We start from the raw sequence: 24,456 nt of genomic DNA, 5'->3' as shown, positions 1-24,456 counted from the left end.
TGTGTTTGTTTGATAAACACATTCTAAACTCATAGCTTTTGTCTTTAGGAAATCTTCAGAACCGATTTTTCAAGTATGAAGAGTATTATTTTTGGTCCCAGCTGTCAACATATCAGAACTGATGTGATGGACTATAATTTCTTAGGACTTTATGATGAACCCTTAGGGTTATGGCATTTTGTCCACAGTTTGCTGGAGAGTGATTGATTTTTCTTGATTGGCAGGAAACATGATTTATTGTGGTTCAGGTCACAGAGGCAAGGGACCATTGATGGAGCTTTGAATTCTGTCAGCACTTCAAGAGATGCCAGTATGCTTAGATGAAGAATTAAGCTTTATTCATTTCAGTTATACAGTGAAAATGTCTACTGGGAAAAAGAATATCACTAGTCATAGCAAAGTGAAGAAGAAAACATTCTTTAGGTAGCCTTGTGTTATAGCAAGGAAAATTCAGTACTTTGCCAGCTTATGTCCTCTTCATCCTATTTCCTACACAGTAGAATCTTACTAATCATAACATATTACATACATTCCTAGCCTGTATGGTTTCTTGTGAAAATGTATTCAGTTGTTTTGTCTATAGTGGCATTGAGTTTATAGTAGCTATACATAGTCAGAGTCATTTCTGTTGCATCATGGGAGATAATGCCTTCAAATGGAAATTGATTCAAACCTTTTCAGATCCATTTACACTTTCAACCTGAAAACATGAGCGATAATAACCAGCTATATAGCCAAATTTATAGGACTGAATGCATGCTATATGGATTCCTTGATTTCTTAAGTAGGTGTTAAAGATAAACATATATTTAGCTTAAAAAGTCAATTTGTTCTCAATGCAAGTATCTCCTAGCTCTTACTGAATAGCTGTTCTTCTGTGGCTTATCTCTGGTTCTTAGTCATGAGATGTAGTGAGAAGAGCACCACTTAGCTGTGTGAAAGCAAAATGAGTGCTTGTTGCTCTTTCCTGGTGTCCTCTCAGAAACACTTTATGGACTCTTCATTTAATGGGCTCAGGGCTTCAGGATGTAGGCAGACCTATTGCTTTTAGAAGGAAGTAGCTTTATTTTGTAAGGAATTATATTAGGGAACCATCGAAAGGACAAAATATGGCCAAATTGGACAAAGTCGGTGTTTATTAAAGAAGGTATCTGGAGCTAATTTATTACACATGGATGTGAAGTCTGTTTGGGAAGAGCTACTCATCAGAATTATTGAGTGCTTACTGTGTGTGTATCCTTATTGTAGGTAAAGGATTCAGCAGCTTGTGTTCTGGAATAGGGAAATATTACAAAAAAGAATGAATGAATGTTTTGTTGATTAATTTATTAGGAAGGACAAGGCAGGCTCAGAATGCAGACAGATATGTTGGTGGAGATGTTAGCATTTTATATAGACAGAACAAGAAACTTCTTGGTGATTCATGTACAGGACTGTAGGTGTCAGCATGAGTGACAAAGTAGGATAATCCAGTTATCTACTCTGCCCTGAGAATGAGATGGCTTGGGCAAGATGGAAAAGGATTGTTAGCTATTTGGTTTTATAATACACGACCACTGTTGGCTTTGGCAATGGTTGTTTCAGATGTTGGATGATAAACACCTGCTTAAAATTACTTTTGCTGAGGACATTGCATTTGGGTGGAAGCTGGAGGTGATAGAGGATAGAGCGACTTTATCATCTATTATCAATATGATGGCACCTTAGAAATGGAAGGGTAACTATTTTTATTATGTAAGGAGAGCACACCATCACTTCACACTTGGGGGAAGGCAGGAAAGACTTTTCCAGAAGTGTGTTTTCACTAATCATTGTAACTTATATTTGACTTATCAATTCTTTGTAGTCTATTATTAATTCAATTATTTTAATAGACTTTGGTATAGAATGTTTGTTCAGAGGTTTTCATAGTTATGCTTTATCTATATGTAATTTGCTTTCTCGGACAGTAGATCTTTAGAACAATTAAGCTACTTCTATAAGCTACTTAAGAAAGAGTAGCACTAAGAGTGGGCAGTCTTATTGGGACAGTTGTAAAGAGACAGACTGGAGAGAGAGAGCAAGGTAGACATAGGTGAAGACAGAGTAAGCTAGAGAATGAGAAGGAGCCTCAAGGTTACAACGTATTGTCAAAGTTAGTGTAAGGCCAAGCAGAACAATCCAGTCAGAAGCTGAAAGAAGCCAATCTGAGCAAGTCAGCTTGGGAGGAGCTTTGAGCCAGAATAGAGGAGCTGACCAGCCAGCCAGAAGCAAGAAAGAGCTAGAAAGGGTGAGCTTATTCAGCAGAATGTCTGAGGTTGAAAACATACTAGGTCTAGATAAGATCATATGGAGGTTAGAAGCTTCTAGGACTAGGCCAAAGTTAGCAAACAGAGGCAGTTAGGCTCAGAGATGACAAATACATCAGGCGAATAAAATATACTTTTACTGTCCCCACCCACCCCTCCCTTCTCCACCTCTGATATGTTTCTGTCTTCATCTTTCAGTATAATTTGTTTGCTTGGTGTAAGGCTCAACAGTTTGCTAACACCTAAGTGGTTGATTTACCTTGGACTAATCTTGGTACCTGTCACCAAGATTACAATTAAAGTCTGCATTCTCATATATCTTCCTTTTTAAATTTTTTGTGTATGCGTATTTTGTTCACTGAGGTCATTAGAGTCCTTGTAATAATTGGAATTAAGGACAGTCCATGTTGGTGCTGGGAAGTGACCCCTGGCCCTCTGTAAGAGTGGCAAGTGCTCCTCATTGCTGGGTCTTCTCTCCAGCCCCAATGAGGACAGTTCTTTCAGCACCAGTCCACAGTTGTTATCTTTGTTTTTGACTTCCAGACAGGTCTCACTAGGTGCTTCTGGCAAGCTTGGTTTTTACTATGTACACCAGACTGCCTTTGAACTCACAGAGATCCTCCTGTATCTGTGTGCTTAGTGCTGGAATTAAAGATATGTGCCACCACATTTGGTTGTATTTTAATTTAAATACATTTTAAATATGTATACAAAATATTGAGAAAAACAGGAGTTAAAATAAAACAATGAAATAGGTCTTATAAATAGTGTTATTGGGCCAGTAGATGGCTCAATGTGTAAGGGCACTTGTGGTCAAGCCCTGTGGCCTGAATTCAGTCCTAGGGACCTAAATCCTGGGAGCATCCTGACTCCCTCAAATTATCCTCTGAATAAATACCACACTCTACATTATAAATAAATGAATAGCTACTTAACTAAACAAATAAAAATTTAAAAGAAATTGCTAAAATAAAATAATGTCATTATTTGCAGTAGTTATGAGCCACCTAAGCAGAGGCTGGGAACTGAAATCAGGTTTTTTGCAAAAGTAGCAAGCACTCTTAACACTCAGCATTTCAACTCAGTTTTGCACCGCATACTTCATAAGTACCTCACATTCAATTTTAATGACATGTTAAATGTTACTGTTAAAATTTGTAATATTATTGTTAATATCCTACATCATTAGGATACTGTCCTGTACTTCACTTTAATTTTTTTTTTGAGATTACAGTATAATTCCATTGTTTCCTCTTTCCCTGTCCTCTCCCTGCATCCTCCCATATCCCACAACTTCCTTTCTTTCAAATTCATGGCATCTGGTATCTGGCATTCCTCATATATTGTTGAATACAATCTTAATATTATCAACATCTTCTTGCACATATAGCCTGTAAACTTACTCTTGTTTGGATCCCAGTGCATGCATGTAGCTAGTAATAAGATTTGTTGTACTCGATGACATCACATTTCATTACCTTATCTTTTTCTGTTTCTAGTAGTGCAAAGGCTTGCAGCATGGTTTTTCTTATCACCAAGCAATCATTTGGTTTCTGAAACTGAGGAGTGCTTGAACTGAGCTGGCAGATTCCTAACAGCCTCATTGTATTTTTGTTGTATTATGTATAGTTCACCATAGGAAGTTGAGAGGCGATTCATTTCTGAGTCCCATCCCAGCTTCAGAAACTTGTTTATTCTTGAACTTGGCTTGTTTTCCCTTACAAAACAATTTAGGAAATAATATTCACCATAACTTTGTAGAGTGCTGTTTGAAGGAGTCATAGATATACTTGTAGGGTTTGTGAGAATGTGGTTTTATATTACAAAGTTCAAAGTAGGGTGGGATGTAGTGAAAGCTATTAACAAGAGTGAGTAGGAATGAATATTTATTACCCTTTCATCCCTAAGTCACACACCACCAGGTTCCGAAAGTGGTAGAGTTTCTAAAACCAGCTGCTAGGGACTTCATCATAGCAGTGGTAGAAAATTTGAAGGTCAATGGGAGGAGAAACCCATGGTCTTGCTATGATTATAAGCCCCAGTACCAGGGAATGCCAGCGCCAGGAAGCAGGAGTGGGTGGGTTGGGGAGCAGGGCAGGGGGAGGATATAGGGGACTTTTGGAGAGGAAACCAGGAAAGGGGGTAGCATTTGAAATGTAAATGAAGAGAATATCTAATAAAAAAATTAAATAATAAAAAAAGAAAAATTTTAAGGTTGAGAATTCACATTTCATATTATGCAAAAAAGTTTACTTTTACTATAAACTACTTTCATGATACTTTTCTCAGAGAAATGATGTGAGAGAGAGAGATGTTCTGAATAAAGTGAGTCCCACTGACATGATCTCTTTAAAAAGGAAAGTATATGAGAGTAGCGGCTATTGCAGTCTAGCTCTATGTACCTGGGCTTAAGATACAGACCCAGACTGTGGGTGGGGCTCAGCTCCTCTAAGTGTGTGTTTTATCTTTTCCCTTTTCTTTAGGGAACTTGAAATACTGCCTTGTGGTTCTTAATCAGCCTTTGGATGCACGATTTCGCCATCTTTGGAAAAAAGGTAATCTTCGTTAACATGTAATTGTCTTTGGGCCTGAGTAATGTGACTGGCATGTGCCTTGGAACTTACCTGAAACAGAAAAGGTCCTAGTTCGCAGTGTATTCTGTGAGCTAGCCAAAGTGTCTCATTGTATGGGACTTTTTTTTTTTTTTTAATGGTGAACAAGATTTCAATAGCTTCATGTCTGACACAAACCAGCTACTCAGAAAATGAAAACTCCTACATGAAAATGAAAACTTGTTTATAAAAAATGAAAGTAGGGTTGAAAAAAATTAAAGTATGTATGTTGTTGTGCATTTATAGTATAATTCTTGGCCTTCTGGTGTCTGAGCACTGTAGGACTCAGGTGCCTTTACACATCTGAAACAAGAGGCAGACAAGGGCTCTGCTGACCCAGTACAGAGTTGAATGTGTACTCCTCATGTCTGTGTTGCTTTTCTGCCACATGAAGCCAGCATAGCAGAGGTTAATGTTAATGTGAGGGGCCTTGGGAGTGTAGGTTAACATAGAGAAAGGAGAGGCTAGAACACCATAGCCTGGTATCTCACCCAGTTTGTAATGGCTCTAGGCTGCTATCCCTGTCACCATAGATCCCTCGTTCCCAGGAGCTTTTGTGCAGTCACTTCTGTGGTTGTAAAGCCTTGTGACAATGGTGATCTATGTTGGAAGCAGTACATGGAACTGTTAGACTAATGCAGAACAGGGAAACATGGAAAATCTGTTGCATTGCAGAAATCTTACAATTAACTATGCCGTGCCCAAAGCTTCCATTATATATCTCCTAACTTCATTTTAGAGAAAAGGCTGTTTTGAAAATTTATTTTTTTGTCTGTTCTTTAAAGATTTAGTTGATAATGTTTATGAAATTTAGTTTAAATACCCATGTAAAAAAAGATGGTACAAATGATCTTTACCTTTCCTGTTTGGTTCTCTTGAATTTTCTAGTTCTTCAGGGGGTCTTCCTTTGTCATTTCTGATCCATACAACTCTGGAAAGGGTCCAGAGCCTCATAGCCTTTATATAAACACAAACATAGCATGTCCCAAGTTAGCATGTCCTTTCGTCAGTAACCAGAAAGAGTTAAACTTGACCTCTCTCCCAGAGGAACAATAATAACCACAAAACTCAAAATCCTACCCATTTTCATTCAAAACAAATGAAGTAAACAAAACAAATACTGAATGAGCTTATTTTTAGGCTTTTTTCTAATCTGTCATGTCAGGATATTTAACTCAAAATTCCGGTGGAGCCCAACATGTTCGAAGAATATGAGTTATCCTGAAAGACCCCCCCCTTTTTTTTTTACCTAGAACATTTTATTTTCATACACTCTCCTTGTGTGTTTTCTTGGGGGCTGTAGTCTTTCTGCCTACAGCAGGAGTCCCAGCACCTCTGGGCCCAAAGTCTTGTATCAGTTTCTATCTGTGGGGAGGATTCCACACATGGGTCAGGTAAAATCTATATACTCTTCTATCTTTAAGAACAATTAAATCAAACTTATAATTCTATCCTATGATTAGATACTTACGGGAAACAGGCGGCTTTTACTTGGCTCCTGGAGCCACTATCCTGTCCTTTTCCACAGCAGGGGAAGTCAGAGCTTGTAAGCTGAGTCTATCCTGTGTTCCTTTGTTTAAGATTCCCATGCTTGAGTCATCACATGACTCCTCTCAAGGAGAACCCCCCACCCCTTCCTTTCAGACCTGCTTTACTGCATCTGAATCCATCTGAGAATCCTAAATAGTGGACTTTCACCTACCATGTTGGACGTCATCGGTTGTGTGTAACGCTTCCCCTTGCTTGGTCTTCTTTCTCCAAGATCACTACTCTGCTAGCCCCACTTCCATAGGCACTGCTTGTGCTCCACAGACCACCCTGTGGCTGGCCTTGCCACCTCCAACACCGCCCGGTCTCACCCGTTAGCTCTGTGAAAGTAAAACACTGGAGACTAAATTTTAAAACTGACCAGATAACTCAAAGGCTGGGTGAAGAAAATCCTGCCCCATTCTCCACGGCCTCCACTATTGCCTGAAGAGGCTACAAACTATTGGTGCCCTGAGAAACCTACATGCAGTTCCTCTCTGTTCTCCTGTCTGGTCTAATTCCCAATCCTCTCGCTCCTCTTCCTGCCCTGCCCTGAAATCCCACCTCTCTTTCGCCCAGTGATTGGCTTCTGCCGCCTTTATTTAACCAATCAAAAATTAGAGAAACTCCCCCTATAAAAGGGTTAGAGAATATTGACTTTCTAGATTTTTTAAAAATGAATTTTCTTTTTTATAGTTCATGAAGTTTTGATGAATGTTTTTAGAAGTACCTACTTGTCTTATTATTTTGTAGATTTCATTTAATCTGGCAATTAAAAATAAATATTTAGGTAGAGAAGTGGAAATGGCCAAACAAAGCAATATGAGACTAAAAGTGTATGGAAATATCATGGAGCTTGTGCTATTTTCGCCATCTACTGCTGGACGTGTGGTTAAGTGTGGCTAACCTATGTAGTGAAATTCTGTTGGCAAAAGCTTATTTTTACTTTGTGAGCAGATACCGATTGGATATAGCTTCTTGGCTCATGTCTGCATGCCCCTCTCAGTGCAGGCCCTGTGCATGCTTTCAATTAAAAAAATAAAATATAGTCATATCATTTTGTCTATTTCTTTCTACCTTCAACCACTGCCAAGCTAACTTCCTGGCAAATTCATGGCCAGTTTTTTCTTTATTGTTACATATTGATCCTAGCCCTTTAGTGGACGCTGTGGTATCCTTGGACCATCGCCACAGCTGATCCCATGCCAGTGAGACCTTATTTTAGGTAACAGCAGTCTTACCTTTCTTCATTCTGAGTCTCTTCAAAGGTGCTCTGACCCCTGAGCTGCTTCTGTCCTGGTGCGTCTTTTTTTCAGGCTTTGTTGTTGTCATCAGAGGAGCTGTGGGATCAGTCTGGGTATCTCTCAGAAGAACTTCCCTGGTAGCTGCCTCACAACCAATCCCACTCTCTCTCAGTTGGGACTCTTATCCACAGGAGGGGGGAGCAGGTAGCAGGGCATCTTTTTTTGGCTCAGATGTGCACAGCTAGGCACTTTCTGAAGGGTCTAGAGTCTCTGAGTCCTTTGTGTCAGAACTTGGCACTGCATGTTGCAGATGGTGGACTACCAAAGAGAGTTCCTCTCTGTTACTTATCTCTTTTCCTCATGCATACCGGCCTCATGCCTCCTGTCTGCTTCTCTGTGTGTGTATCTTTGTGTGCTTGTGTATTCCTTGCTTTTGTGTATCCTTGTGTTTCTAACTCTTGCTGCAATAGAATGGTTGCATAATATAGGCATGGTGCCCATAATCATCATTGTCTTTTATTCATCTACCTACCGATTCCAAGCAGTATTTTACACTTAATTTAACTGCTACCAAATCTTGGTTCTGTATCATAGCTCTGCAATATTATATTAATATAGTAAAGCTTAACCATGTAAATCTATAGGCCAAGAGCTATTATCTTAATAAAAATATGCTTAGCATTTTATAGTAAATGTAAAGCTGATTTCATCTTTAGGGAACAAAGATATTATTAGGAATGTTGATTTTTAGTTTGTTTAGGGAAAAAAGGAGGATGCTATGAAAGAACTGATTCATCAGAATTGTCCTTAGAGCTCTACATGTGTGCTGTGGCATGTGTCCTCCACATGTAATGAGCAAAGACACAATTAATGACCACTGAGCAGCACGAATCAGTTTTCTCCAGGGACAAGTTCCCTGATAGATTATACAGGCCTAGTGGTCAGCGTAAAGATATGTTCATATGTATAATAAGTATAGAAGAATCAAGATATAAGAGTAATGTACTCAAATATATATGAAATTCTCAAAATTTAAAGAAATAAAAAAATTTTAAAAGGAAAATATATTAAAAACTGTATTATGTTTTAGAGGTTATTATCAAGAAAGTGTAAAGGTAACTCACATAGCACAACAAATATTGGGAAACTTTGTATCCGAGTGTGACAAAAGTCTTAGTTACTTTTCTATTACTTTAAAGACACAGTGATCTAGGCAGTTTATAGAAGAAAGAGTTCACTGAGGACTTACAGTTTCAGAATGTGAGTTCATGACCATCTTGGCAGGGAGCATTGCAGCAGGTAGGTAAGCAAGCACAGCTCTGGAACAATAGTAGGTAGTTAAGAGCTCACATCTTGAAACAGGAACCATGACCGGAGGGAGGGAGGGAGGGAGGGAGGGAGGAAGGGAAGGAGGGAGAGAGAGAGAGATAGACAGAAAGAGAGAGAGAGAGAGAGAGAGAGAGAGAGAGAGAGAGAACGCAAGTGAGAGTGGGAGCACCTGACAGGAATGGAATGGACTATGGAGACCTCAGAGCTTAGTCCCAGTGATATGTCTCCTCCTACAAGGGCAGACCTAGTAATCCTTCCCAACCATTTCTACCAACTGGGGGCAAAGTATCCAAAATATGGACAGAAGTGACCCATTTCATTCAAACTACTACAGATGCACACATGCATATGGGAAACTCTTACAGATTAATAACAAAAGCAAGAAGGGATTCATTTTTAAAAATGGACAAAGGACCTTAATAGACTTTATTTATTTATTTATTTATTTATTTATTTAGATGTTTTCTTCATTTGCATTTCACATGCTATCCCGAAAGTCCCCTATACCCTGATTTGATAGGATGCATGGGATAATTCTAATATTTTTGTATCTGTTGAGGCCTGGTTTGTGACCGATTATAAGGTCAATTTTGGAGAAGGTAACATGAGGTGCTGAGAAGAAGGTATGTCCTTTTGTTTTAGGATAAAATGTTCTGTAGATATCTGTTAAATCCATTTGTTTCATAACTTCTGTTAGTTTCACTGTGTCTCTGTTTAGTTTCTGTTTCCAGGATCTGTCCATTGATGAGAGTGGGGTGTTAAAGTCTCCCACTATTACTGTGTGCAGTGCAATGTGTGCTTTGAGCTTTACTAAAGTTTCCTTAATGGATGTGGATGCTCTTGCATTTGAAGCATAGATATTCAGAATTGAGAGTTCATCTTGGAAGATTTTACCTTTGATGAGTATGAAGTGCCCCTCCTTGTCTTTTTTGATAACTTTGGGTTGGAAGTTGATTTTATTCGATATTAGAATTGCTACTCCAGCTTGTTTCTTAGGACAATTTGCTTGGAAAATTGTTTTCCAGCCTTTTATTCTGAGATAGTGCCTGTCTTTGTCCCTGAGATGGGTTTCCTGTATGCAGCAAAATGTTGGGTCCTGTTTATGTAGCCAGTCTGTTACTGTATGTCTTTTTATTGGAGAATTGAGTCCATTGATATGAAGAGATATTAAGGAAAAGTTATTGTTACTTCCTGTTATTTTTGTTGTTAGAGTTGGGATTCTGTTCTTGTGCCTATCTTCTTTTAGGTTTGTTAAAGGATTACTTTCTTTCTTTTTCTGGGGTGTCATTTCCCTCCTTGTGTTGGAGTTTTCCCTTTATTATCCTTTGAAGGGCTGGATTTGTGGAAAGATATTGTATGAATTTGGTTTTGTCATGGAATACTTTGGTTTCTCCATCTATAGTAATTGAGAGTATTTCTGGGTATAGTCACCTGAGCTGAGATTTGTGTTCTCTTGTGGTCTGTATAACATCTGTCCAGGATCTTTTGGCTTTCGTAGTCTCTGGTGAGAAGTCTGGAGTAATTCTAATAGGTCTGCCTTTATATGTTACTTGACCTTTTTCCCTTACTGCTTTTAATATTCTATCTTCTGATTATTATGTGTTGGGGGAATTTCCTTTCTAGTCCAGTCTATTTGGAGTTCTGTAAGCTTCTTGTATGTTCATGGGCATCTCTTTAGGTTTGGGAACTTTTCTTCTATAATTTTGTTGAAGATATTTGCTGGCCCTTTAAGTTGAAAATCTTCATTCTCATCTATATCTATTATCCGTAGGTTTGGTCGTCTCATTGTGTCCTGGATTTCCTGGATGTTTTGAGTTAGGATCCTTTTGCATTTTGCATTTTCTTTGATTGTTGTGCCCATGTTCTCTATGGAATCTTCTGCACCTGAGATTCTCTCTTCCATCTCTTCTATTCTGTTGCTGATGCTTGCATCTATGGTTCCTGATTTCTTTCCTAGGATTTCTATCTCCAGAGTTGTCTCTGTTTGTGATTTCTTTATTGTTTCTACTTCCATTTTTAGGTACTGGATGGTTTTCTTCAATTCTTTCACCTGTTTGGTAGTATTTTTCTATAACTCTTTAAGAGATTTTTGTGTTTCCTCTTTAAGGGTTTCTAGCTGTTTAGCTGTGTTCTTCTTTCTTTCTTTCTTTCTTTCTTTCTTTCTTTCTTTCTTTCTTTCTTTCTTTCTTCCTTCCTTCCTTCCTTCCTTCCTTCCTTCCTTCCTTCCTTTTTTTCTTTTTTTTTTTTTTGGTTTTTTGAGACTAGGTTTCTCTATATCCCTGGCTGTCCTGAAACTCACTTTGTAGACCAGGCTAGCCTCAAACTCCGAAACCTGCCTGCCTCTGCCTTCCAAGTGCTCTCCTGTCTTTCTTTAAGGTAGTTATTTATTTCCTTCTTAAAGTCCTCCATCATCATCATGAGAAGTGACTTTAGATCCATATCTTGCTTTTCTGGTGTGATAGTATATCCAGGACTTGCCGTGGTGGGAGAGTTTGGTTCTGATGATGCCAAGTAACTTTGGTTTCTGTTGTTTCTGTTCTTATGCTTGCCTCCTGCCGTCTGATTATCTGAAGTGCTTGCTGCCCTCAATATATCTGATTGGAGCCTGTGCTTCTTATAATCCCAGTTATAATAATCCTCAGAGTCCAGCTTTCTCTGTGATACTGTGATTCTGGGATCCTGAGGACCTGAGATTCTGGATCTGTCAGAGTTCTTGGCAGTCAAGCTTCCTCTGAGACCCTGCGATCCTGGTGTGACCAAGCTCCTGGTATCCTGAAATCCTAAGATCCTGGGCATGTTACAGCTCCAGGAAATGGTGTCTCTTCTGGGGACTGTGGGGCTGTCGGGTATGTTTGAATCCAAGGTATACTAGTACTGATCAGAAGGAACCCAAGCCGCTGGTCAGGCAGGGCTCCTGTGTCCTTGCTCCTGCTGTCACAGGCCTGTCACGATTGGTTTGGAACAGATTTTGTGTTCCACTCACCCATGATCCTGGGCATACTAGGACGCCTGCAGCTTGGAGAGTCGTCTGGGGACCTTGGGACAGTCTGCCGAGTTCATACCCATGGTGGCTGGGAGATGGAGCTCCTGAAAAGACTTTTTTTTTTGGTGGAAAATTTGCACATGCCCAACATGCACATGCCTGTGAAAAAATGCTCACCACCATAGAAGTTGGAACAGCAGTAAGATACCATGTCATACCCACTAAATTCTGTTGAGAATAAGAGTTGGTAGATTTCAGAGAAATCATAAGTCAGACACACTGCTGACAGGAATGTCAATGGTGGAATAACTTTGAAAACCACTTGAACCCTCCTCAGAGTTATCACTCAGCCTATTTCAACTTCTAGATTCAAGCACAAGAGAAATGAGAGAACATGTACATATGAACATCCATAACAATATTACTCAGTTACAAAAAAGAATGAAGCACTGGTATGTTATAAATTTAATGAACCTTGAATATAATGATCTAAGTGACAGGATCGAGGCACAAAAGCCAACCTCTTACAACTCAATTAAAATGAAATGCTCCAAACTGTAGAATTTACAGAGCTAGGAAATACATTCATGCAAGCTTAATACTCTGTGGTTGGGAGTCAGAGACTTATTGAAGTTAATCTCGTATTGATAAAATGTTCGCAAGTCAATTTTATAATTGTTGCACAATTTTGTGAACTTACTAAACCATGGATTATATGCTTAGGTGTGTTGTTTTATGCATGTGGATTACATTCCCGAGGGCATTACGGCAACAGCGGTCTGCGTAATTAAAGCGTGGCCCAGTGTTTTCTAGTCTTTCTCAGCAATGAGATCCCCTATGAAATCTTCTGGGAGATTTAACACAGCAAGGTTTAAACACTCTGTTCTCAGTTTTGGAAATATTCATGCAGCAGGTGTCTCAAATCTACCCTGTTGTCCTAGCATAGTATTTTGGACATTATGGTGTATGGAGTGGAGATCACAAATTTAGACTTCTAAGTGATTTGTTTGTTGAGTTATTTATTTATTCATTAAATAAGACTGTTTTGGTATACTTTAAGAAATAGTGGTTTGGAATTCAGGAGGACATTATTTTATTTTATAATTATTATTTTAAATGCAGCTCTTATTAGCTGGTATGATAATGGCCTTGGTAAGTTTAGATGATAACACAACTAAAATTCCATGGAACACCAGTTCTTATCCATCTCTTACACCTGAGATAATAACATGTATAGTGTTATATTTGAAATATCCTCTTTCTTTTATGAATACTTTCTTCATCTCATCTGCATATAAAAATTGGTGATTAAATTGCACATCATCTTTAGTATCTAATGATCATATCTTCATTTTTTTTTTAACATTGTAGTGAGCAATTACTTCTTTGTGATATGTCTTGGAACATGAGAAGTTCTAGTGCTTCATGAAATGAAATACTTGGTACAGAAGAACAAAGCTGTTTATTTTTTCATAGTGTGATTGATTGAAGAAGCTAGATAGAAATGTCCATTGTTACTGTTTTTTTGTGTATTTCCCTCTTCTTAATATTTATTGTTTTAATTATCAGATCAAAGAGTGACTTTAGTTTACTTTAATTAGAACATACTTGCTTGAAATATTTTTTGCTAAGGATAAGCTTTCTGTTGAAGAGTGTAAGAGACATTCATTATAAGCATTAAATTCTTAATTAAAGAAACTTAATTCTGAGGAAATTTATCTTCTTGATTTAACAAGTAACCAAAATGTTCCAAGAAAAGGAAATATCCTTAGGAGTCTGCCTCTACAGAGACCTTAAGCCTCTTGTCTAATGGTATGCTCTGACTTAGTGATCATTCACAATGCTTATTAAATTTCTAAGCAAATGAACTGTGATTCTTGCAGATCTGGGATTACAGAGGCAGAAGCACAAGATCCTTTTCTTGATAGGATTTGCAGACTGGCAGTTTCTGGAATCAGTCCTTAAGGATTACAGCACACTTGGGATTTTATACCATTGAATTGGTCAGGATGCTTTAAAGGGAGTTTGAGAGGCAGGAAAGTGTCAGAAGTCATCTGGAAAAGGCTCAAGGCAGGCAAATAAGTTTCCTGGAGAAAGCTCACTATTTTGCATGGCTATGATGGGTAAAACCTGAATTGCAGAGCCTTCAGAGAATTTTATTCCAGGATTGCTTCACGCTGCTAATATGCCTTTTCCTCTCACTATTACATAGCCTAATGATTCTTGGGCATCAGCCCACCCTGTTAAGCAAATTTTCTGCTGTTCAATATGAAAAACTTTCATGAATTCTGTTTGAATGGATTATTGATTTTATAGAATTCCTGATTTAATTCAAATAATTTTAGGAAGGAAGTTTTAAGAGATGGTTTTAGTTGTTTTGCCAGAAAGACATAATAAAGTTAGAATCATGAATGGAATGTGCCTATTCCTCTCAGAATATTCTGTAAAGGCTGCATGACAAGGAATACAGTGAGCTTCCACAATTACACTAAAAATATGAATAGAATTTGTGATCAAGGAAAGTATTCATTCTATGTCTGAGCCAAGAATGAAGCCACGGGTGTGCACTATGTTAAAGTGAGGCTGTGAGAACCTGTTGCTTTGAACTTACAATTAGCTTATAGAATGAAATACTGCTTTGAACTTAATATCAACATCCTTCTGTATCTCCTCTTTTTGTAAACATTTTATCTATGAGGTAATTTTCTAAAGAACATTCATCTAAGAAGGTCTAAGAAAACCAAAGAAGGCATTTGGGGCTCAGCCCTATCCACCAAATGTGTGTTTGTCTATATAAATGTACATGCGTATGTATGTAGGTATAAGCATATGTATGTAAGTATAGATGACTACTTGTAGAGTTGATGAGACAGGTGGTCATGCTCAACTACTCTGTGTGTGTGTGTGTGTGTGTGTGTGTGTGTGTGTGTACGCGCGTGCACTAGCGCGTACAAGTATGTGTACATCTGTGCTCCTCTGTTTAAATGATTTTATTTTCTTTTCTCTCTGGTTCATGAAGAGTTAGTGAGTTCCAAGCCTCTCTTGGCCAGCCCTTGAGCCAGGAAGAAAAGAAACCAGTGTTTATTAACTCAAAATGATATGGGAAAAGAAACCAGTGCTTATTTTATTAGCACTAACTAGTAAGAGAGTGTTACAAGGCCAGAGATTACCAATTTTTGGCCTTAGTTCAACTCTGTATCCCTCTAAATACTATTCATTCTAAAGACTGGGGCAGGCCCCTTACAGGAAAGGAAAGCTTTACCCATGAGCATTTATAATCCCTCAGGCAAATGGGACCAAAAGTGAGAAAAAAGGCCCTGTACGCAAGCAGTCTTGTGTAATGGTGCCTGTGGACTGCTGGAGTTCTATGAGGGTCTTTGGGGATAGAGAACTATGTGATACACACACACTGGGAGCGAGAATCAGGAGTCCGTTAGAAAACTGCTAGAGGCAGAAATGCCATTCCTGATAATAAATTTCAAGGAAATCAAAAGTGATGTTTCAAAATGAAAAGAAAGAAAGGAAAACAAAAACCCACCAGTGTGATGTTGAGTTCTTTATTTTATTATACTGCATGGAAGGGAACAACTGTTCTGTAGTAGAGTTAGGAGTCCTGGTATGCTGCCTGTAGTAGTGCCTTCTTTTGCCTTCTGTATTATAGTGGACATTTCACATGAGGCTTTGGCTAGAATTATAGGGGTGGGGACTTGTTTAGAAGACCAGAAAAGTCTGTAAGCCAAAATTGCCAGATTATACACAGAGTATTTTATAATATTGAAAAGTAAGTGTTGCCTTAGGATTAACAAGTCTGTTTTATGAAGAGAGGTAGAAATACAGTGAAAAATAATCAAATATTGCAAGTCAGAAAACATTAGAAACTAGCCATAGCCTCTGACTTATCTGCCACTTTTGAGCAATATAATAACTTGAAGTCATAACAACTTGAACAAATTCTATTTGAAACATCTATTCTGAGCCAAAAACTTGTGTTTCCTCTCCTTGTATGAGTAACAGAAGTGACCTGTGTGGAGAAGTCTGCTTAGCAGCCTTGCTATTGTCTGCTGATCTGTAGAAACATATACAGGCAAGAAACACTGAACACACACACACACACACACACACACACACACACACACTCATACACATACATATATATCAATGTTTAAAGAAACAGAGGCCATAACATTTGGAGGAAGAAGAGGGTGAGCAAGGGAAGGAGTAGAAAGAGAGGAGGAAAACACTGTAATTATATTTTAGTTAAAAATTTGAAAAATCAGGAAAGGTTTTGAGAGATGTCTAAGAGAATAAAGGTGCTTGCTTCCATGCCTAAAAACCTTTGTTCCATCCCTGAGAATCATATTGCTGAAGGAGAGAACCAATTCCCACAGCTCTGACTACCATGTAGTGCCATGTCATGGTTACCTCCCCCAACCCCCAACACACCATGCTGGTATTAGTCATGGTTCTTTAGAATTACAGAACTTATAGAATCACCCCCCCCCTCTCTGAGATTTATTGGAATGACATACAGCCTATACTCCAACTAATCCAACAACAGCTATGAATGAAAGGTCCAAGAACTCAGTAGTCTTTTCTAGTTAGTTTGGCTAGAAGTCATTTTTGTCAGATATAGAATAGTAATGCCTGCTTGTTCCCAGTACAGCTTATTTAACTGCCTTACAGCATGTATAAACCTGTTCTTAGTATAAACGATTTTAAATATACTACATTTCCACTCTCCATTTTGCTTGCTCTCTCTCCTCTCTATACTCACAAATAGTTCCATTTTTTTCACTCACACTTTTCCAAGAAAAATATGAAAATGCATGCTGCTCCTGGTTACATACAGACATAAATTGTCACATGCACACACACAAACATATTCATAGATACTTATGCCTTACCTTTTTAGAAATGGTAAATCAACTAAAAAGTTTGGTTTTGTATCCTGATTATCTTCCCATAAACAACACCTCACTGATATCCTGGACAGAGAATATTTTTAATTCTTTTTCGGAATGGCATAATGCCCTATGATATTGTTATTACCATTATATAGGGTACTATTCAATAACACATAGACATTTACTTGCTTTCCAATATTCTGTTTATTCAGAGGCTACAGTGAGTGTACACATATATGTATGTATGTATATATATATATATATATATATATATACATACATGCAGATCAATGTGAAATTTTTCCTATGTACTGACTCATTTTAATTAAGTCAGAAAATCATAGTTGCTGGAACTATAGAACTGAAGACTAGTTTTCATGTTAAAAAAAAAAGAAAAAAAAAAAACGAGGTGCTACAGCTCTCCATACCCAAATACCACCAGGAGAGAGCTGATCTCCAAGGAGTGCTGATACACCTGTGAGCACAGGTAAAACCACCACTTCTACTCTGAGGGATCCACCCAGAGCCCTCAGAACACAGGAATTGAGGAGCAGCCTGGGGGTAGGATCCTTCCAGTTTCCATCTGTGCCCAGAGCTGAACCTGTGGCACAACTCTCCATACGCAAATACTGCTGGGAGAGAGCTGGTCTCCCAGGAGAGTTGGCACACCTGTAAGCACAGATAAGACCACCACTTCTGCTCTGAGGGACCCATACGAGCTATCAGGACACAGGAACCAAGGAACAGCCAGGGACAAGATTCTTCTGGTTTCCTCATATGCCCTGGAGCTGACACTGTGGCACAGCTCTCCATACCCAAATTCCTCCCAGAGAGATCCCATTTCCCAGGAGTACTGACACACAGCCTTGCAAGAGGGACAAGCCACAGTCAGAGACAACAAGACCAGCTAATGCCAGAAATAAACAGATTTCCAGAGGCAAGGGCAAGAACATAAGCAAAAGAAACCAAGGCTACCTGGCATCATCAGAACCCAGTTCTCCCACCATAGCATGCCCTGAATACCCCAATACACAGGAAAAGGAAGACTCTGACTTAAAAATCACATCTCATGATGATGATAAAGGACTTTAAGAAGGACATAAATAAGTCCCTTAAAGCAATACAGGAGAACATAGGTAAATAGGTAGAAGACCTTAAAGAGGAAACACAAAAACCCCTTAAAGAATTACAGGAAAATACAACCAAACAGGTGAAGGAATTGAATAAAACCATCCAGGATCTAAAAATGCAAATAGAAACAATGAAGAAATCACAAAAGTGGAGATAGAAAACCTAGGGAAGAGATCAGGAGTCGTAGACGCAAGCATCACCAACAGAATACAAGAGATAGAAGAGAGAATCTTAGGTGCAGAAGATACCATAGAAAACATTGACACAACAGTCAAAGAAAATGAAATATGTGAAAAGCTCCTAACCCAAAACATCCAGGAAATCCAGGACATAATGAGAAGACCAAACCTAAGGATAATAGGTATAGAAGAGAGCAAAGATTCCCAACTTAAAGGGCCAGTAAATATCTTCAACAAAATTATAAAAGAAAACTTATAGAAGAAAACTTCCTTAACCTAAAAAAAGATATGCCCATAAACATATAAGGATCCTACAGAACTCCAAATAGTTTGAACCAGAAAAGAATATTTTCCTGTTACATAATAGTCAAAACACCAAATGTAGAAAACTGAGAAAGAATATTAAAAGTAGTAAGGGAAAAAGTCAAGTAACATATGAAGGCAGACATTTCAGAATTACACCAGAATTCGCACCAGAGACTATGAAAGCCAGAAGATTCTGGGCAGATCTCATGCAAACCCTATGAGAACACAAATGACAGCCCAGACTACTATACGCAGCAAAACTCTCATTTACCATAGATGGAGAAACCAAAGAAACACAAGATCTTTTCACAATCCAGCACTACAAGGGATAATTAATGGAAAACTCCAACACAAGGATGGAAACGACACTCTAGATAAACCAAGAAAGTTATCTTCTTTCAAAAAACCCAAAAAAAGATAGCCACACAAACATAATTCCACATTTAACAACAAAAATAACAAGAAGCAACAATCACTATTCCTTAATATCTCTTAACATCAATGGATTCAATTCTGTATATATAAACAGGACCCAGCATTTTGCTGCATACAGGAAACACACATTAGTGTCAAAGACACACACTACCTCAGAGTAAAGGGCTGGAAAACATTTCCAAGCAAATGGTCCCAAGAAACAAGCTGCAGTAGCCATTCTAATATCAAATAAAATTGACTTTCAATAAAAGTTATCAAAAAAGGTAAGGGAGGAAACTTCATACTTATCAAAGGAAAAATCCACCAAGAACAACTCTCAATTCTGAACATCTATGTTCTAAATAGAAGAGTACTCATAAATATAAAGCACAAAGCACACATTGGACCTCACACAATAATAGTGGGAGACTTCAACACCCCACTCTCATCAATGGACAGATCATGGGCACAGAAAGTAAACAGAGACACAGTAAAACTAACAGAAGTTATGAACCAACTGGATTTAACAGATATCTATAGATCATTTTATCCTAAAACAAAAGAATATACAATCTTCTCAGCAACTCATGGTATCTTCTCCAAAATTGACCATATAATCGTTCATAGAACAGGCCTCAACAGATTCAAGAAGATTGAAATAATCCCATGCACCCTGTCTGATCACCACAGACTAAAGCTTGTCTTCAATAACAACAAAAACAACAGGAAGCTTATATACCCATGGAAGCTAAACAGCAATCTACTCAATGATAACATGGTTAAGGAAGAAAAAATGAAAGAAATTAAAGACTTTTTCAAATTTAATGAAAATGAAGGCACAACATACCCAAGCTCATGTGATGCAATGAAAGCAACGCCAAGAGGAAAACTCATAGCTCTGAGTGTCTCAATAAGGGGACTTTTGGGATAGCATTGGAAATGTAAATGAGGAAAATACCTTATAAAAAAAAAGAGAAAAAAAATAACTGGAGAGAGCTTACACTAGCAGCTTGACAGCACATCTGAAAGCTCTAGAACAAAAAGAAGCAAATACACCCAAGAGGAGTAGACATCAGGAGATCATCACACTTAGTGCTGAAATCAACCACGTAGAAACAAAAAGAAATATACAAAGAATCACAAAACTAGGAACTGGTTCTTTGAGAAAATTGACAAGATAGATAAACAAGATAGAGGGCACAGAGACAGTATCCAAATTAAAAAAATCAGAAGTGAAAATGGAGATAGAAAAACAGAAACCAATGAAATTCAAAAAAACATCAGTTCCTACTACAAAGGCTTATACTCAACAAAACTGGAAAATCTAGAATAAATGGGTAATTTTCTAGACAGATACCAGGTACCAAAGTGAAATCAGGATCAGATAACAGTCCCATAATTCCCCCCCCCCCAAAAAAAATAGAAGCATTCAATAAATATATTCCAGCCAAAAAAAGGTCCAGGACCAGATGGGTTTAGTGCAGAATTCTATTAGACCTTCAAAGAAGACCTATTGCCAATACTTTTCAAACTATTCTACAAAATAGAAACAGAAGGAACACTACCCAATTTGTTCTACGAAGCCACAGTTATGCTGATATCAAAACCACACAAAGACTCAACAAAGAAATAACTTCTGACAAATTTCTCTTATGAATATTAATGCAAATATATACTTAGTAAAATTCTTGCCAACTGAACCCATGAACATATCAAAATGATCATCCATCATGATCTAGTAGGTTTCATCCCGGGGATGCAAGGATGGGTCAATATTCAGAGATCCATCAAAGTAATCCACTACATAAACAAACACAAAGGAAAAAAAAACCATTGTTTCATTAGATGCTGGAAAAGTATTTGACAAAATTCAACATCCCTTCATGTTAAAAGTCTTGGAAAGATCAGTAATTCAAGGCCCATTCTAAAACCAATTTAATTTAATATACATCAAATCAGTAGCCAATATCAAACTAAAGGGAGAGAAACTTGAAGCAATTCCACTAAAATCAGGGACTAGAAAAGGATGCCTACTCTCTCCCCCTCTATTCAGTATAGTACTTTGTCATTCACTGAATACCTGCCATAGGCAAAGAAAACACCAATACTGAGCTCACAATTTGTGATGATGGTTCCTTGCAGATCTGAGAGCCAGTATACTACTCTTCTCGAAGTTCTCCATCAGCAATGGTACTAATGGAACAGAGGACAATGTTACATAGAATAACCTGTAAACCATAGCTCAATTGACAAGGCCATTTGGAAGACATGAGATGTGCTAATATATCATATAAACTTGACCTTTTTTTTTTTAATTTATAACTTCTAAATGTGCCTGCAAATTCCTGGCTGCCTCCTTTTGAAGCTTCAAAAGACAGAGGCTAACTTCCCCCTTTGAAGGTGGACCCTACATTGTGACTGGCTTCTAACAGATACTATAATATATGTAACTCCTAAAACTGGGGATCAAAGACCCTGGTGAACCTTTCTCACAAGTCTCTTAAATCAATAACTCTAGGAAAGGCAGTCAAAGTATTGTGAAGACATGTGAGTATCTCTGTGGGACAATGGTATTCTCCCAGTATGTTGGTCGTCTCAATTCAGCACTGGATAAACCCTCCTGACCACAGCTGTAGCCAACATCTTGAGTTCATTTTGTAAGAGTCCACCAGACAGGACTGCCTATGGGGAAATGGTCTTGAATTCTTGACCTAGAGAAATCATAAAATTAAACAAACAAACAAAACAAACAAAGAAATCTTTTGGAGTTTCTGTTGCTTCTGGCTGAAATCTTTATTCTATTGTCGTCAGATTAAAATATATAGGCTTATTTAAATTTTCCTGGATTTGTTGAGAGGGTGTGTCACTGATCCGAATGAAGTATAATACAGTACATATTATGCAATCACTAGGACTCTGGATTCCCAGCATTCATGTAAAAGCCATGTACAGCAGCCATATCAGAAACGCCAATGCTAGGGAGGCAGAGGCAGGTGAATCTCTAGAGCTTGCTGGCAAGTGTTGCTGAATCCCTGGGGTTCTGGAGTCAGTCAGAATCCCTTTCTCAAAAGAGGGTCGAAAGAGATAAATAAAGATACCAAACATTGACCTCTGGCTTCTACATGCATGGGCGGCACATGCATGTACATATTTATGTACATGTTTATGTACATGAATACTGCATATGCCTCATGTATACACATGTGTGCTGGTGCACACATCACACAGGATAAAAAATAGTTTCGAGAAAGGTGACTCAATTGAAAGCCAAACATATGGAAGGATGATATATCCACCTTAATTGTGCAAAGATAAGTTAATGCTGCATGAGTTGGTATTTTTCTGTGATTATACTGACCAACATGGGAGAACAAATGACTACTGCTGGCAGTGTATGAGACAGGCTCAGTTAATAGTTGTGGGCAGATACAAATAGATATTCATTTTTTTTGGTTTTTTTGTTTTTGTTTTTTTTTATTACTGGATATTTTCTTTATTTACATTTCAAATGTTATCCCCTTTCCAGTTCTGTCCTCCAGAAAGCCCCTATCCCATTTCCCTTCTCCCTGCCTCTATGAGGGTGTTCCCCCACCCACTCCTGTCTTCCCACCCTGGCATTCCCCTACACTGAGGCATGGAACACCCTCAGGCCCAAGGGTCTCTTTTCCCACAGATGTCCAACAAGACCTCTGTCACATCTGTAGCCGGAGCCATGGATCCCTCCATGTGTATTCTTTGGTTGGTGGTCTAGTCCTCGGGAGCTCTGGGTTGGAGGGGGGTCTGGCCTGTTGACACTGTTGCTCCCTCCGTGGGGCTATAAACCCCCTCAGCTCCAACTCCTCCATCAGGGACCCCGCATCCAGTCCAATGTTGACTGTGAGCATCTGCCTCTGTGTTTGTCAGGCTCTGGCAGAGCGTCTCAGGAGAACAGCCATTCAGGCTTCCATCAGCAAGCACTTCCCGGCATCTACAATAGTGTCTGCATTTGAACTCTGACCTAAATTACTTATTAAAGGGTACTAAAAATTTAAGTTAGAATCTAAAAGACTGTCCTAGATTCTGTAATTTGTCTCTACTCAGTCTCTCTGTTCTTTAGTTCTAGGCAAGAAGAGCCAAGAAGTGCTTGCTGAGAGGAGACTGATAGAGCCTCTTGGTATCCAGTCTTCACTGTGAAATCTTTGCACAGAAAATCCCATCAACCATGAAAGCTGATAGGATCTTTGCTTTGTTTTTTTAATTGTAACCAACCCTTTTTCTTACATTCTCTCTGTGGCTTCCAAGAATATTTCCCTTCTAGTTAGGGGAAGAAATTATTTCTTGGATCTACTAGTGACTTTTGAGATATAGCTTCTAAAATCACCACCATTGTGAAAATCCTAGGAGTTTGAAATTAGTCTTCAGGAAAATGTGTAAGACTCTGGAACTGCCTAGTAGTTCACACAGTTTACCTGCTAAGAGGAAATGCCATTTTGGAGTAAGGAATACTGAAGTCTCAGCAGTAACAGAAAGATGAAGTTATGAACAGTTCCTTTTGTACACAGGGCATTTGTTACAGCAAGTCTCATGCCACTAATGAAATTTGCTCAGGAGAATAGTCAATTTAGATGTAAATTTTATTGGCAGTATTTATGTGCAGTTTATCAGAATATCAGTAACCATATATTACTGAAAAGGTGCCTTTTAGTTTATGTGCTTTCAGCATTTTGATTCTGTACATTTATTTTTAAGGGTCTTTATACTTTAACTCCTTTGAAACAAATTTAAATGATACTGTTTTTAAAATACTGTTACATGTTCATTGTTAACATGTAGAATTGTGATCAATTTTTTGTGTGGATGAAGAGACCCCCAATTTGAAAAGTGATGCTCATTTTATGCTGAATAATAAACTATTCAAGAGTTTTTGTTTAGGCAAAATGTTCAATGTTCTTGTTGCCTTTTAAAGATTTTATATAATGTTCAAGTACACATGAATCATTGAAAGTATACATTTATTTTGAAGATATTTTTACAAAAATATATTAATCTACAGAAAATGATTTTCTAAAATGAGTTGATCTATGATACATAATGATTTTTTGATAGATTTATGTTATAATATAGAAAACAAATCATTTAAGCTTAATTTTTCCCTCTGGTACTTATTTAGATTAAATGATTGGATTATTAACTTGGTTTCGAATAGTCCTCTTAGTCTGTTTTGCTTCTAATAGTACTCACAGACTTACTTCTAAGAAGACATATCAATATAATTTGAACATTCAGTTAATGGCATTAGAATGAATTATACATGCTGACATATCTAGTTTCTATTTAACATATATATTAGCCATGTTAAATAGTTGAGACACATAGATTCCTATCTGATCACTTCCAGTGGATTTATAAGTTGTTTTCCCAGAACCTAAGGCTCACTAGTAACTTTGTTATTCTCTGATAAGACCTGCATTTATTGGCTAGTGTTGACTTTGCTGCCATCCATAATATTCACGACCATTGCTCACGGGTCGCAGAGTTATGGCATCATAAATAAGGAGGC

At 38.0% G+C, this 24,456-nt stretch overlaps 1 protein-coding gene across 4 annotated transcripts in view; it reads left to right on the top strand.

Moving 5' to 3' along the window:
* Window positions 1-24,456, top strand: part of Tpk1 (thiamine pyrophosphokinase) — a 328,217-nt gene that overhangs the window by 51,636 nt on the left and 252,125 nt on the right. For 3 of the 4 annotated variants that reach the window (XM_006506218.4, NM_001311111.1, NM_013861.4), the window contains exon 3: window positions 4,772-4,843. The exons of the other annotated variant lie outside the window; for it this stretch is intronic. In XM_006506218.4, the coding sequence (XP_006506281.1) occupies window positions 4,772-4,843 (72 nt within the window). The remainder of the gene's footprint in view (window positions 1-4,771; window positions 4,844-24,456) is intronic. 4 annotated transcript variants of the gene reach the window in all.

The sequence above is a fragment of the Mus musculus genome, chromosome 6 (assembly GCF_000001635.26).
Source record: "Mus musculus strain C57BL/6J chromosome 6, GRCm38.p6 C57BL/6J".
Classification (NCBI taxonomy): Eukaryota; Metazoa; Chordata; class Mammalia; order Rodentia; family Muridae; genus Mus; species Mus musculus.
The sequence above is the reverse complement of the archived record's forward strand: the minus strand, read 5'-3'. Positions and strand labels throughout refer to the sequence as shown.